Below are 17,628 nucleotides of genomic sequence, written 5' to 3'. Positions count from 1 at the left end.
TGTTACTATGGTTACTAGTTGTTGTTAGAATAGCTCATTGGTATTACTACGTGATAATAGTGGTGAGATGATTACTGGGGGGTAATGAGGGTGCAGCATAGGGAGAACCCCCTGGAGAATAATTGTTATCATAGATACTGTTGGGCGTGGTTGGCTCATGATGTGGACTATAGTTACCTCCTGGTTGCCAAGGTGATGCAGCAGAAGGTTTTCCAGTTTAGCCAATCGTGTGAGGATAATATGAGAAATTAAAGTTGTTCATTACTCTAGCAGGGTTGGTAGCACTGGTTCCCATTAGATATGACATACTGTGAGGATATGTCTCCAAGTCATAAGGGGGAATACCCCACGTGGGGCAGCACTGTAGTCGGACATCCCTGAGGGTGGCAGAAACGTGTTATTAGCTGTTACAGCTGGAGAGTACTTGTTATTATTAGGGAAGGAACTATGACATTAGTAGGATTAACTAGAACTGAAGTCTTCTGGATCAATGCTGGAGGGAAGGCATCATCATTCATACTTGCGTCTAGTTTATCACCATCAGGGGTTACTGTGTTATTGTTACATCTCAGTAGTGGAGAATCCTTGTCACCATCAGGTGTTACTGTGCTATTGTTACATCTCAGTAGTGGAGAATCCTTGTCACCATCAGGGATTACTGCGTTATTGTTACATCCCAGTAGTGGAGAATCCTTGTCACCATCAGGGGTTACTGTGCTATTGTTGCACCCCAGTAGTGGGGAATCCTTGTCACCATCACGGGTTACTGTGTTATTGTTACATCCCAGTAGTGGGGAATCCTTGTCACCATCAGAGGTTACTGTGCTTTTGTTACACCTCAGTAGTGGGGAATCCTTGTCACCATCAGGGGTTACTGTGTTATTGTTACACCCCAGTAGTGGGGAATCCTTGTCACCATTAGGGGTTACTGTGTTATTGTTACACCCTAATAGTGGGAAATCCTTGTCACTACAGTCTTCAACATGGTAGGAGAACTAGCTGTGGTGTGGTCACTGAAGTATCCTGTGATATCAGAACAAGGACTGCCAATATCACTGGTTGTAGAGTCTAATTGATGGGTGGGTCTTAGGGGAGTCCCCTGATAACTTTTCCTTTATTGCCTTGGGGGACTTGATGCTACCACTACAAGTGAGAGATACAAATTTAATATCTTTATTATCACTACACAAAGTAATCTATCCATTTTGCAGTGTTGTAACATCTACAACTCTCAGCTTGTAGGGTAGTCTGGTGCTGCCCGCCCCTTCGCATAAAGCATAGATTATAGACACACCCCGGGATTGAAAACTATGATGTCATCAAATTGAAATCTTCAAGTTTGCAAGCTGCTGATGCGAAGATAAAGAATTCTTATGATAGAACAGTGTTTAAAACACCACACAAAACAATAAGACTGGCACAAAACTCACCAGCACCACAGTATAAGGTAATTCTTTTGACACACACTCACGGGCACTCCTCACCTACAGTCCATTAACACGTTTGGGATTAGTATGCGACTAATATACGGAATTTTCGATGCATAAAAGGACAGGAGGGCATACAGTTCATTTTTCTTCGTGAAATGAAAGTTTCAGTCGCTCTTTTGTAGATCAATGGTACATTCGCAGTCGTTTTGCAAAGGTTTTAGCATAGTTTTTGTAGTATCACAGTATGATGAGCGATTGTAGAGTCTCAATACATTTGTGGTACTCATAACTTTATGGTCAAAGGTTCAATTGAGCTGATATTCAAGAAAAGTCCAACGATATAACCAGTTCACTACTGAAACATGTTTCGGTGACCAAAAGATTGGTCGTTGGAAAAGTCGATCAAAAGTCCAACGGTGTATCAAGTTCACTCAAAAGTCCAACGGTGTATCAAGTTCAAGTATATCATAATAAATGTATTGCCAGTCACCCCAACATAGTCAAATTTTTGTATTTTATATAATCTTTTTAAAAAAAAATAATTTTCCATTATCAATTAACATTCAATAGTTTTGTTGCATAAATGCTTTACAGTTGTATCATTGTTTTGTACTTGTTCTACAGAGCCATGGGTAGAAAAAAATTTTGACTGCAAGAAAAAGGAGATCCAATGAGCGTGATTCTTTGAAAGCACAGCAGCAGGATAAGAAAACATCATTTTCAAGAGTGCGTTTCATTAAACATGTATATGGAAGTCTAGGAAATGCTAAGGAACTAAGGAATGATGATTTATATTGTGACAGTAACCAACAGATTGACAGAGGAAAACAAATTGATAATTCTGTAAGGCTGATTATAGATGACCATGAAATGATTGATGAAGATGGAGGACAACAGACCAGCACTGACGCAGAACAAATTGACGATCAGAGGACAGATTGATGATTACAGCAATGATGACCAAGGACAACAGACTGGTAGTTCCATAGAAGAGATTGAGGAGGACACATTGACGATGACAGAAGAGGACAGATTGACAACATAAGAGGACAGATTGACGACATAAGAGAACAGATTGACAGTGATACAATAGAACAGACTGACAATGATAGGAGCTCCTTGGACAATAGTTTAATTATGGGTGAAATACCTAATGAGTTGCTCACTGATAGTCCTCTCCATGATGAGCCATATGAGTATTCTGTTTGGGAAGATGAAGTAGCAAATGCTGACCTGTTATATGATGAAGCGGTCACTGATCCTGAACCTCTTAATTGGACGTTTTCGTGTGGTTTACCAGCAGTATCAGATATAAGTATAAGCAATATAGGTATGGACACAGAACAAGCATGTCTCAGTGCTCCCTCTGAATCTGTACCTACATTTCTGAATCTTTGGCAGTCATTGCAACATTCAGATATCTTAAATGCTGGTTGGTTTATTTTGCCGTCAAATCAAAATGATGTCTTTCAACTTTGCAAATCAGGGACCAATGCAGCAGGCTTTCCCATGATCAATTACATGATTGAAATTTTGTTGGATCGCCATTGGGCTTTGCGAATTCCTCAAGGTGTGATTAGCTGGCAGAATCATCCAGTTATCAAAGAACTACCTGTTTTTGTCAATAGTTTGGATGACCTTAAGAAAATAGCTGAGACCATCACATTTTCCAAGTGTTGCCCTGGGATCAATGATCCAAAATTTGATGTGATTGTTAGGAAGAACAAAGGAAGATTTTATGATCATTCAGGTATGTACTATACTTTGATGCAACAGTTTAATGTGTCAAGTAGCATTCTCTGATATTTTATGTTTTGTTGTTATGTAGCTACAATTTCAAGTTTTGCTTATTTTTGTAGGTAAAAAACTGGTTGCTTATTATGACCATCAGACTTCAGCTATCAGACATTTGTCGTGCTTGTGGATTAGTGATTCTCATCGAATTGTAGACATGTGCTATTACTGTTATCAATTCCAGCGCAACACTCTAAACAGTGCCCTTTCTACAGAAAGTAAGAGATTGGCAATAGTTATCCCAGGTCGAACAAGTGCACAGAGTCATACAAATTACAGGCGCTGCAGTACACCAGAGATATCAGTACGTACAGCAAATGTGAAGCACACTGCTACTGTTCAGAAGAAAACTATTGAAAGGCTGAAAAAAAAATTGATAAGCGAATTCATAGTGGTGTAGATATTGAGGAGGAAATGAGCAATGACTTGGTTAGCATGATGAAGACTCATTCTGAGGATGTGCTGAAAAAGCAGTGAGGAATCATTCCTGGGAATCTTCTGGACCCAACAGTTGAAAGCAGCAACAGCAGCTATCAGCTGAGCACGACGGTGGCATCCGCTAGTAATTAAGTGGTGCTTATATTTACACCACCTCTCAAGTAAAGCATGCGAGACCATCCGCAACTCTGGGATTATTAATTTGCCATCATCACGCACACTAAGAGATTACACACATTTACGCTTTTCAATTGAGGCTGATAGACAACTGTTAGACCTACTGAATCAGAAAGATGAATTGACAAAGTATGGAGTTGTACTGATTGATGAAATGTACATAAAGCAAGGCCTTGTATTTGAGCGCTCAACAGGAGCATTGTTTGGTTTTACTGACTTGGGTGAGGTCAACAACCAGCTGGATGACTTTGAAGCCATGCTGAAGAAGGATGCTTCATCATTGCAGAGACCACTTTCCAAGACCATGGTTGTATTTATGTTCAAGGGGCTATTTACTAACATAGCTTTACCATATGTCCAATTTGCTGCATCATCCATAACAGGGGCTGATATGTTTCCTCTTTTGTGGAAGGTAATAGAGCGTCTGACAAAAGTAGGGTGTCAGGTATTGGCTGTAACTTCCAATGGGGGGAGTCCCAACAGAAGATTATTTGAACTTCACAAGTTGCCAGGAATTTTGAGAGACCAAGTTGTTTACAAAGCACTAAACCCTTTTTCGGAGGAGGAACAAGAAGTCATGTTTTTCATAAACCCCCCACATCTGCTAAAAACAATCCGCAATTGCTTTCAAAGTCCTACCAGATCTTTGTGGGTAAGTGATTTAAGGCTGCTTTATTGTTATCATATACTGAAATATTGTATTTTGTCCATTGTTTTAGTGCAATGGAAATAGAATCATGTGGAAGTATGTTGAAAATCTATATCAAAGGAATACTGGGAAAATTACCACCACACCCGAACTTTCACTAGTGCCAAAGTTAAAATATGAGCACATACACTTGACCTCATTTTCTAAGATGCGCGTTGATCTTGCAGCCCAGGTATGTAAATTATACTTTGTTGATGGTATTATTAATTTGAATATAGGTCATGAGTAGTACAGTCGCAAAGGAACTTAGAACATTTGCCACCAATGAAGCTGAAACTACAGCAGAGTTTATTGAGCTAGTCGACAAGATGTTTGATAGTATGAATGTATCACTCTTATCTGAGGGAAAGTTAACCAGGAAGGCATTTTTGAAATCATATAGGAAAACAGATGATTTTCGACTCAAAGTAAACAACCAATGCATAGTTAAATTTTTATTATGATGTCCTTGCATCATGCCATGAAATTTTACCATTTCACTCTTTAGTTCCTTCATAATGAGGTGTTGCCTTACTTTCAATCATGGGAGGCTAGTGTTAGGGCCAGGGAAGGATATTCTAAGAAAGAAATTAATTTGATGCTGCTATCAAAAGAAACACGTGATGGAATTACTCGATCTGGTAAACATGTTGGGTTACCTAAATGTTTATTTTATTCACGTTTTGCAGTTAATTCATTTTTGGAGCTGGTAGAGGGTATTTTTTAAGATTCCTGGGGTCACTTGTTTTTTAAGTAACCTGATCTGTCAGGACCCACTGGAAAAATACTTCAGCATGCAACGCCAATCTGGAGCCACCAATGACTACCCAACTGTGCACCAGTTTGTTAAGAACAGTGACACCATCCGTTTGGTTGGTAACATGTGGTTTGAGGATACCCATGGAAACTGCAGAAAAAGTTCCAGTATCAAGCAGTCCATTGAGGATACAAAATGTCTCCCTTTGAGAAAATGTAAAAGAAAATCGAAGAGCTTCTTTGTAAAACAATGTTACATAACACATAATAATTTATTGTACAATAATAATTATTCTATTGTTTTACGTAGTGCTTTTGCTTTTTCTGTGCCCTTTTTAGTTTGCTGTTTGTAAAACTCAAGTATTGAATTAGCAAAAGCTTTTTCTCGGACTGTGATCCACAGATCTATGCAGAGTTCTAACAATTCTTCTGCCTTTTCTTCCTCAACTTTTAGCGTGATGCCTGTCAAGCACCAATGAAATTGCACATCACCATCTGCAAATATATCGTTCTTTAACTGGTGTCTGGTTTTATCATCCAGTTTGTGTGCAACGTTAAATGTGAAATTGGCCTTAGTACAAGCTTCAATCGACAGAAAAACTTCTTGTGCTTCTTCAGAAATGTATGTAAGCCGACCTCTGTCGATGGCTTTCACCCATACAGCAGACTCAGAACTTCTGATTTTTTCCTGATCCTTTTCTATGAGGTGATCCAAGCCTACTAATAGTTCCATGTCAGTTGGCCTTTTCTTCAAAGCAGCAACAACATAGCCTCCCACATAGCGTATGGCATTCTCTTCCTCATAAGAAGAGGGCTGAGCTCTTGCTTCAGATGCTTTATCGACAGGGAATTATGGTATAGCTTTGAAAAAAGATGGCTTTTTGTGGTAACTTTAGCAAGCACAAATATGATTTCCATTTTTCTCGGAAAAGCACTGAGGTTTGCAACTGGTAAAATTCTGTCCACAGCTTCTCCTTATTCACTGATGATGTAGCTTGTGTGAATGATTTGTCCACAATACTCTCAAGTTTCTCTATCAACCAACCTGCAAAAACACAGGTGTCGCCCAGTGATGGCAACTTCAGTTCTGTGAGCATTGCTCTGGCTGTCTTCAAGCAGGCATCAGTAGCTTCAGATGGTACCTGATAACTTTTATCAGCAACCATGTCCAAGAGAGCATCATAAACATGTGCTACACAATCTAAACAAGAAAACAAGGCCGTAGTAACATATTTTAGAGCCTCACGTGATACACATCACACAATAAAATCACTTAGAGATACTTTAACAATAAAAAATTATGTGTGGGGTACGTAATAGTGTATATTCAACATGGAGAAGCCTAGATTTAGCCTAAAAAGTTAAATAGGCGAAAGAAATCGGTACCACAAACTCAAGGAATTACAATATTGCAATATACGAATTTGTTTTAGACTAACCCTTGATAGAGGACAATCCTTGTGCCATTATTCAACCTCAGTAAAGCAAACTCTTGAAAAAACACAACAAAACCACGCAGTAGGACGATTTTTCAACGAAATACTTTTGATAGTGGGTTTCGGTTTTAAGCCAATTAAAACGTGTTGGTGAGGAGCAGCCGCGCGAAATCAGAAACGCCTATCCCGGGGTGTGTCTATAATCTATGCAAAAAGTAAGGGTCTGGTGAAATACAAATACCTAATCATTTCAAAAGGAATTCAATTAGACAGCGCACGTAATGCTTGTTACGTCAGATGATTGCACTTCAATTCGAACAAAAGCATTGTGTTGCCAAGGCGATTTCTGTGTGAACGTCATTGGCATGCACCAATTGGCTAGCGCCGAATCTGGGCACTAGAAATGATTTAGTATCTGTATTTCACCAGACCCTTACTTTATGCGAAGGGGCGGGTGGCGCCAGACTACTTGTAGGGCTGAAACTTTAGTAAACCCTTAGAAAACATATGTAATTCAAAATAAGCATTAATTGGGGTTCTTTCATAAAGTCACATCTTAACACCACAACATACAGGATAATTCTTTACAATAGTAGACTACAGTATCACTATGCATTATGCAGGAGTGAAAAAGGTAATGCTGCTCACTTGATGTGATCAGGCAGTGCTGCTCACATGATGTGTATTACTTGTACATGTGTTAATCTTCAAACTGATGCTACACAATACTAATCCTCACCTGTGGTCACCCATACTCCAGCCAATGTGTTGTTGTGGATCTCATTAGCCTCAATCAAACCTAGTCCTCCATCATGCTGTAATGGGAAGGGATAGATCTTGTAACACTGTACATCATTATAACCCTTGGGATATGATGGATAACTGAAGTTGTATTGTGTATGGTGTGGTGGATGAGTACGTGCGTGACACAGGTTTCATACTTGTAGTAATGACCTGCAATTTGGTTGCTATGGTAACTCACTATATAAATTCCTCCATGTAATCCAGGATGGATGTTGTTGTCCCTGACAACCGGATTACTACTACTCCTGATCTGTATGCCAGCCAGTGTGTTACCTATGTAGCAACAGGTAATAGTTTACAATAACACACACACACATACACACACAATGCTACAAAGAACAGTACTAGTCCAACCACTACAGAAGTTATGGACTGTTTTTGCTATAAACATGATGGTCAACTCAAGGAAGCCATATGACACCCACAAATCAACACCTACACAGCAGTGGGACACAAAGACACACATCACACATCAGTGTGCATGACAGGACATACACACAAACACACATGAACAAATAGAGAGTTGTGTATAGAGGACATACACACAGACAAACATACATGGACTTGCACATAAACACATGTACAACTGGGACATACACACAAATGGACTTACTATGGACATAATTTCCCTCCAATACTCCCAGTCCTCCACCAAAGAAGTACACGCCCCCTTGTAGTCCACCATGAATCTCATTGGACCTCAGTGTTGGGGAACTATCACTGGTGATCCATACTCCAGCAAATGTGTTGGAGTAGATCTTGTTGTCAAGAAACTGACCACAACCCTAGCAACAGTAGACACATCAGCTATTGCTGTTTGAACTACGTACAACTAGTGACAACAACTAAAGAGTTGTACAATATTGTTATTGTAGGAAATGTATTTTCTGGCGGTTGAATGTAGTGAATTAGACAGAAAATAAGCTCCCACAATAATACATAATGTATGGCGTCACGCCTCACATGACACAGGAGAGTATATAAGGTTGGTATAGTGTGCTTTGATTTATTCTATGCCACGTGTTTAGTACAGGTTGGCTGCGTGTGTCTTTGAAAGAAGAAAATCACGAATACTATGGAGGGGAAGCTCGATACTCTTTTAGCTGAACTCTGCCAATCTCAAGACGAAGTCCACCAACTCCGACGAGAAGTGGAGGAAAAGCTCGATGCTTCCATAGCCAAAGTTAAATGGGAAGTCAACGTGGCCCAGGAGAAGACCAGCGAAGATGTCACCAGAAAGATTGGTAACACTAGTTACCAATTGAAGAAGAAAGGCCACGAGCATCAGTACTGCTTTAATTGCAGAGTGGAAGAAGCGATTAGCTCTGCCCTAGCTGATTTATTGAAATTGAAGCCAGTGAATCCAGACCAGAAGACAGCCCTAGAATCAGCCGAGACAAAGCTCAAGTAAGGTATGAAGGTGTTAACTACGAGGCAAAAGCACATAAAGACTGCCGATCCCTCCGAGCACGGATGATCAGGAAGATCCCTTAGCATCCAGCCCCGAAGACGATAAAGAGATAGAATGAGCTGAGAATAAGGCGGAGAAGGATGCAAAAAGAGAAGCCGATAAAGCACAAAAAATGAGTTTGAAGAATTGAGGTGGAGGCGGAGGTGGAAAAGGAGGTGGGCACAGCCATACCCGGGTGAGCATCAGGCTCCCAGATACTATGACAGAAGGGAGCAGCTGGGGCCCCCACCTCCCATGGTGCCTCAGAGGCCCTACAGAACAAGAGTGCTTGGACCTTATTTCCAATGTGGCGGCTATGGGCATATAGCCAAGTTCTGCTCAGGACCGACCAGACCGTATCCTTTTTCTCAGCCTGTGGTAAGTAGTGCTGTAGTGCATGAGCCTAGCCCAGGGCTAGAGGAGTTGTCATTATGTTGTGAAAGTGTCAAGGGTGATATTGCCAAGTCAACCACACACAGCGTATGTGTTAATGAGCTGGTCGGTATTGACCAGGTTATGTCAGAAGGTGTTGATGGGCAATCTCATGAGCATGCAAGTGATGACAAGGGTATGTCTGACAATAAAATGAATTCAGAGATAACTCAGTTTTGGGAGCTAGAGAGCCAAGGGCCGGTGCAAATAACAGATGTGCAGGGACGCCTTAAGCAAAGATTACCCTTTTGGAGGGAAGTACTGCATGCACCACCCCACATACTTGAATGCATTGAACATGACTATTGCTTGCCCTTAAAATTCATTCCCCCACCCCACATCCAACATAACCACCAATCATCAGAGACCCACCAGTGCTTTGTGGATGAAGTGATAAGTTGCTTAATCACAAATCATTGCATCATCAGGGTGGATGCACAGCCGCATGTTTGTAGCCCTATATCTGTTGTATCCAGTGTGGTGGGGAAATTATGTCTGGTATTGAACTTAAAGTGTGTTAACCAATTTCTGCATGTCTTGACCTTTAAATCCGAAGACTTGCATGTAGCAGCCCTTATGTTTGAAAGGAATGAATACTTGTTTAAATTTGACCTCAAATCGGGTTATCACCATGTGGACATTCACCCTGAGTGTTATAAATTCCTAGGGGAAGGAGGAAGGAGGTTTTCAGTGGAAGGAGTTTTCTATGTCTTTACAGTGTTGCCCTTCGGGCTGTCTAGTGCCTGCTACTTATTTACTAAACTTCTACAGCCACTTATTAGGTTGTGGAGAGGTAGAGGTCTGAAAACTATTATTTACCTGGATGATGGTATTGTGGCTGTACATGGGAAAGAGAGAGCCATAAGGGAAAGTGCCTCAGTGAAAAGACACTTGGAGAGTGCTGGTTTTGTCATTAACATAGAAAAGAGCCAGTGGGACCCTTCCCATAGCATGGAATGGCTTGGGTTCCTTATCAACCTGTCTAAAGGTGAGTTCTCAGTTCCAAATGACAAAATAGACTAAAAAGTAACTTGCTAGAGCTGAAAAATGCCGAATCAGCTGGTACAAAGCAAATAGCCAGTATTACAGGTTCAATAATTTCAATGTCACTAGCCCTTGGTTCAGTATCCAGACTAATGACTCACAGCTTGTTTGCTGTACTCAATAGTAGAATTTCATGGTGGCAAAAACTTAGCCTGACTAAACAGGCACGGGATGAGGTGGGCTTCTGGCTTGCTAGAATTTCAGAGTTTAATGGGCAGAATATATGGCCCAAGCCATCAGCTATCCGTATTGTTTATTCAGATGCTAGCTCTACAGGCTTTGGTGGGTATACAGTAGAGCATGGTAACCTAGTGGTTAACGGCCAATGGTCAGTTGAGGAGGCAGCCCAAAGTTCTACATGGTGGGAATTGCGAGCAGTCAGATTGGTGTTAAAGTCACTTCAGGGAAAGCTGGCAAATGAGCGAGTCCACTGGTTCACAGATAATCAGAATGTGGTTAGAATTGTACAGCACGGTAGCCCCAAGGCGGTCCTGCAAGTGGAAGCTTTAGAGATATTTGCTGTGTGCGTTGATAACTCAATCAGACTAGAGCCTGAGAGGATACCAAGGGAACAGAATGAGTTGGCCGACTATTATAGTCGTATTGTGGACCATGATGACTATATGCTTAATCCATCTGTTTTTGCTTGGCTAGATGAGCTTTGGGGTCTACACAGTGTTGATAGATTTGCCAGCCCAAATAATGCCCAGCTTGATAGATTTAATACCAGATTCTGGGCTCCTGGGATAGAAGCGGGGTGGACGCATTTACATGTAACTGGGGCACTGCGGCATCAAATGGTTGCTCCCACCTGTCTACTTAGCCCCAAGGGTGATTAGGCATACACAAGCAGCAGCTGCTAAAGGTATTCTAATAGTTTCCCGATGGGTTTCTGACCCAATCTGGCCCTTACTGTTCCCAAATGGCACTGAACCAGCAGATTTCATCATAGAATGGCTTGAACTGCCACTAAGCGATGCATTGATTTTAGCAGGCCTTTCGGGTTCGAACTTATTCTTTGGCCTCCCAAATACACCAATGTTGGCTGTCAGATTTCATTGTGTTAAGTTGTAATAGTTTAAAAAAATAAATAAATAAAATAATAAATAAATAAAAAATATATATAAAATAAAAAAAATCCATAAATAAATAAACTTATTAAGGGATGCTATAGCTGGCCAATACAGGAGTCGCAAGTGTAGAGATGTGTAGACAGACAGCGAACAGGTAAATGCATATCCTGTCGATCACTACACAAAAATATGGTATGTTGGTCACACCTCAGAGGTTTATGCTGTATTGGTCACAACTTAGAGGATTATGCTGTGTTGGTCACAGTTCAGAGACTTATATGCTATGTTGGTCATAGCTTAGAGGCTTATACTATGTTGGTCAAAGCTCAGAGGCTTATATGCTGGTCACAGCTTAGAGGCTTATGCTGTGTTGGTTACAGCTTAGAGGCTTACGCTGTGTTGGTCACAGCTCAAAGGCTTTTGATGTGTTGGTCACAACTCAGAAGTATATATACAGCTCAGAGGCTGATTCATTGGTCACAGTTTGGAGGTATATACTGTGTTGATCACAGCTTACAGGCTTATGCTGTGTCAGTCACAGTTTAGAGGTAAATTACTGTGTTGGTCACAGCTCAGAGGTTATGTTGTGTCGGTCACAGCTTAGAAATGTAAGGTTGGTCAGTCTCATCTTGGTAAAGCATGCTGTGTCAGTTTTAGTCCCAGGGTTGTACTGGTCACATGGTGTCATGGCCCCACAAGAATTCAGCCTGCAGCCAGTAACTGCTTGAGCTGAGTAACTTCACTACATAAGCATGCTTTGTTCTGTAGGTATGCTAGCACATGGGAGCTGGCTACTCATGAAATACCTAGAGGACCCAGAGCTAAAGGATCTCGCCAGCAGGCTGCCACACACAATAATGCACAGCCGTGCAGACAGCACTGTTAAAAAGTACTGTGGTGCTTTCAGGAGGTGGAAAACCTGGGCAGTGGTACACAAGCTACCACCCATTCCAGCCAGGCCACATGAATTTGCCTTGTATCTTCAGTTCATTGGTGAGCAATCAGGGTCAAAGTCAGCAGCAGAAGAAGCTTGCAATGCATTGACCTGGGTCCACTCTATATCAGGATTAGCCTCACCAGCAATTCACCCCCTGGTGAAAAATACGTTGGCAGGCCTACAGCGTTCCTTAGCTAAGCCAGTGGTGAAAAAATAGCCTATGACCATTGGAATGATCGAGGCAGTTGTTAGAGATGCTGAGCTATCAGGTTCTTTGTCTGATTTGAAGCTTGCAACAGCATGTGTTCTAGGGTATACTGCATTTCTAAGGTTTAGTGAGCTAGTAGATCTCGCACCAACTGATTTTATTGTGAACGGGGAGATGATGTCAATTCGAATCAAGCGCAGCAAGAACAACCAGTTGAGGCAGGGTGATGAGGTAGTTATCGCCAGAACTTGGTCCCGGACCTGCCCTGTTGCTATGTTTGAGTGTTACTTACGGAGAGTGGGAATGACAACAAGTCACAGCAGATTTCTATTCTGAGCAATCCAAAAAACGAAGAATGGAGAGAGTCTGCGAGAATCTGGAAAGATAAGTTACACCTGCCTATGCCATCTATATCTTAAAGAAGTTGGAAAGTCTAGGTTACCCAGCCCAAGAGTTCGGCCTTCACAGTATGAGGTCAGGGGGTGTCACTGCTGCAGCTAATGCCAATGTGCCAGACCGTATTTTCAAGAGGCACAGGAGGTGGAAAAGTGAGAATGCTAAAGATGGATATGTGAAGGATAGTCTGGAGAACTGATTGGAGGTTTCAAGAAAAATTGGATTGTATCTTCAATCAATGCGTAACACATTCTTTGTGGCCCTAGTGTATCAATAGCCAACCACTGTGGTGGCACAACCCCATTGGGTGAGAGAGTATATGCATGTGTGGTGGGGTGTATGGTGTAGTCAGGGTATGATGTGGGAGATGTATTTTCTGGTGGTTGAATGTAGTGAATTAGACAGAAAATAAGCTCCCACAAGAATACATAATGTATGGCGTCACGCCTCATGTGACGCAGGGGGTATATAAGGGTGCTTTGATTCATTCTATGCCACGTGTTTAGTACAGGTTGGCTCCCACTCACCCACCCTATTTTCCTTAGCTCTGTTCTAGATGAGACGGATGGCGATGAAATAGATCAGCAGTTTGGACTTTACACACACACGCACACACACTACACACACTACACACTACACACTACACACTACACACTACACACTACACACACACACACACACACACACATACAAACCAGAGATGGAGTACACACACACATACAAGTATGTATTGCCAGATGCATACAACACAAACTGCAGACAAGACATACACACATAAATACGGTCACACACAGACATACACACATACAAACTTATACGTGCACACAACAAAAATACACACATACATACAAACAGACACACACACATACAGACAGATACGTACACACAGACTTACAATCAGAACTGTTACTAATACAACATCATTCAATTGTGGGACAACATTTCGCTGGTGTTAGTCTTATGCAGCGGTGATTCTGGTAAACTATCAAACCATTGGATGGATTAGTTGATATGATCACACATTGAACCAATCAGAGCTCACCTTGATGTTAATGTTGACAACAACAGCATGACACACCTCCTTGGTGAACTCCAACACATTGTGGTCCCAGTAACTAATGGCAACTAGCATAGGATTAATGGTGGAGGTGGTAACTACACATTAATGGTAACACACAATTAGGAGCTAGCTGGAGTTAGTGGTAACACGCACACTACACACACACTACAAACACAACACATACACACACACACACACACTATACGCTACATACACACACACAAACAAACACATACGTACCATCCATATCAGACCCAACCAAAATGACATTCTTATAAATCATAACTTGTTCACAATACGCTGGACTTGTGTGGCTTCTAGCCTCGGGGATTTGTCTTTGACAACGTAGCCATTTTAGGATGAACATGTAGTGACCCATGCTGTGGGGATCATGTGATCATTGTGGTGATGTCATCAGTGTACCTACCATCACTTCAAAATGCTGTTTCCATGACAACCCATCCTGAGGACATACCATCTTGTACATGTTGTCATAGTAACTGTATGAGTATGATGTAGACATTTCAAATACTCGTCAGAACAAATCCCTCCTATAAGTTGAAATAACATCCAGCAGTGATCTGATTGGCTAAACTGACCATAGGGTTGTGTCATAACTGTCATTGGCTACATTGTTAAATTGCTGACACTCAAGCATCACATGACACAGATCCCTCTCTCGTAGAAATGAGAATATCACCAATAGCAACTCAACAGATAGTAACTGGTCTAGATATGGTTGACCTATAATACCATATATGGGTTCAGCTTATTCAGCAAAGTTGTACTAAAACATCAATTATGTAATAAGGTACTAAAATATATGAAGAACTTTATTAGGGAGTTATGAGTGATAAATTATATTATTACTGGTTTTAACAGGTTGAGTCACATGATACCAGTACTATGGACTAACACATCTAAACAACAATTTCACTATAACATACAATCATTACATGTAACCTACTGAGCAACTTGTTTGCATAATTCTGTTTTTGAGATACAGTAAATGTCATTGAAAAAGGAATGTGTTACAAAAATAATTTTATGCGTGTTTTAATCTCTTCAGTAACCAGTAAAGAAGACATAGTGTAGTTATATGTGGTTAGGTAAAACTAAGCCCAAACAAGCTTTCAGAATGACCCCAAACACTTTCAACAAGCTGCTACGGAATTTTAAAAATAATTTACTTAACGGAATTTTCTACTGACTGACTGCCTGACTGACTGATGCCTTCAGACAAGCGTATCTTGATAATGGCTAAGGCTACGGGCTTGATTTTTCCACTGTTCAACGTCGCTTCGGCATGAGAGGTGCCTTTTGGCATACTGCAGTACGTACAATGCACTCTTCATGGACTTACCAGTGTCCCATTCATCTTTGCTGACAGTGAAGTGTAGATTTGACGATAGCACGTGATGGCTTCCCTTCATAACGGAAATCATCCTTATTTTTCATAGTGGCTGTTTTGATTACAGAGGTGCTTTTTGAACAGTTCTTGATTCACTTGATGAATAAAAAATTGGAAATTTTAAAATAGGAATAGGGATCGCTGAAAAAAGCCACCAAAACAAGAAGGGATCGCTGGGATGGTAATGTAAACTACAAATCCCTATTTTGACTCTCTGTCATAAATCTTTACTTACATGCTCTGTCATTTTGAAATGAGTCAAAATAGGGATTTGTGGTTTACATTACCACCCCAGCGATCCCTTCTTGTTTTGTGGCTTTTTTCAGCGATCCCTATTCCTATTTTAAAATTTCCAATTTTTTATTCATCTAGTTTGTGTACTTTTTATTAATCCAGTAATGGATTATGAAGAAGACTGTTGTGAATTGTGTAATTTTGCATTCTGCATAGTAATGCTGTCAACGTTTCAGTACACACATGAAACTGATCAAATTGCAATGTGCATACAGACTGAGTGTATCCCAATATGAGCTACAATTTACATTACTGGTGCCTTTAATAGCTGTCAAATTCAGTACAAGTATTGTTGTTATACAATTGAATGCATTATTAGAGTATTTACATGACTGCTCTATTAGAGTATTTAATCTGGATAATCCGCCCACGTACAATAATCACGGAGCGAAAAAACCACCTTGCAACAAAGTCATCAGCCCAGATTAAGCTTCCTGGCCTATACTGAGTTTAATAAAGACAGATTCTATTAGCCACAAGTAGCGCACACCAAAAAACTTAACTCTGAGCGCGATTTTGTATGGCTTCTCGGGCGTAATGGCATTTTGGCAAGAAGAAACGGCCCGGTTTGGGCTGTTTCCATCCGAAAACGAAATCAAAAATAGGTCATGGATACGCACAATGATCCATTCAGCAAGCCTTGCTACTTTTTATCCCAGGATTCTCCTTGTAAACTTCGCTATGCCTGTGAAAGAATAATAAGAATAATATGAATAATAATAATAATATGAACAAATGGGCTTATTTCAGTTTTGTCCCAAATACACATACTGTTTCCTTTTCACTTGATACTTACTAGTGGACCAATACTCATTGCAAATCACCACCAGAGGGTTGTTTTGAGTTGGAGGATGCTTTCCAAGGTGGTTTTTAGGTGTGCGTTCTATTAGGATTTTTGCAAAAAACATGGTCTATCCATATTATGAACCCACTATCGTGGTTCATGATACTTCTGTGTAATGGGTTGAACACAGCTGACAACAAAGCATAATGGATACATCACTTTTCAGACAATAATTGATATAACTGGGGCTTGCGGTGCCATTTCTTTTGGTATGCATGAATTGCAGGGGTGCTTTTTGAACAGTTCTAGATTCTAAATGCTGTGTAACGAGATGAGAATAGCTGACAACGAAATGTAAGAGATACTTCACTTTTCAGATGATAGCTGGGGCGCGTGGCACCATTTCAGATGCACATTCACCAGTCATAACAATATTTACAAAAAAAGTTAACAAACACACACAGAGAAAAATTTGGAATTTTCAACTAGAGTAGGGACCATAGCACATCGATAAAAAGTACTAAAACAAGCTGGAGTAGTGCACGATATTAAATCACAGTAAAACAATAAGAAGTGTTATATCCCTACTGTGCTCAAGATACCATAATGGAAATGCACAGTAGGGATATAACACTTCTTATTGTTTTACTGTGATTTGATATCGTCCACTACTCCAACTTGTTTCAGTACTTTTTATCAATGTGCTATGGTCCCTACTCTAGTTGAAAATTCCAAATTTTTCAGTGTACTTGTTACATGTAACCTGCTGAGCAACTTGTTGGTATAATTCTGTTTTTGAGATACAGTAAATGTCATTGATAAAGGAATGTGCTACAAAAATAATTTTACTCATGTTTTAAGTGTTTCATTAAACAGTGAAAGAAGACACAATATAGTTATACTGGCACAATGTGGAGTATATGAAATTTATAAAGCCGAAGGCCCAAACTGTAGTGCTTTCACTTCACTCGTACACTACAGGTTCAGGCCTTCGGGTTTATAAATTCACATTGTGC

General features: G+C 40.5%; 1 protein-coding gene across 1 annotated transcript; it reads right to left on the bottom strand.

The window, feature by feature from the left end:
- Window positions 1–5,500: 5,500 nt before the first annotated feature.
- On the bottom strand, window positions 5,501–9,766 carry LOC136246336 (uncharacterized). The gene is made up of 5 exons (XM_066037728.1): window positions 9,740–9,766; window positions 8,137–8,308; window positions 7,702–7,796; window positions 7,459–7,534; window positions 5,501–6,484 (listed from the first exon to the last, which is right to left on the bottom strand). Exons 1-5 carry the CDS (start codon window positions 9,764–9,766, stop codon window positions 6,120–6,122), a joined length of 735 nt encoding a protein of 244 aa, XP_065893800.1. The 3' UTR covers window positions 5,501–6,119.
- Window positions 9,767–17,628: the final 7,862 nt, after the last annotated feature.

Source organism: Dysidea avara, chromosome 2 (genome assembly GCF_963678975.1).
Source record: "Dysidea avara chromosome 2, odDysAvar1.4, whole genome shotgun sequence".
NCBI lineage: Eukaryota > Metazoa > Porifera > Demospongiae > Dictyoceratida > Dysideidae > Dysidea > Dysidea avara.
The sequence above is the reverse complement of the archived record's forward strand: the minus strand, read 5'-3'. Positions and strand labels throughout refer to the sequence as shown.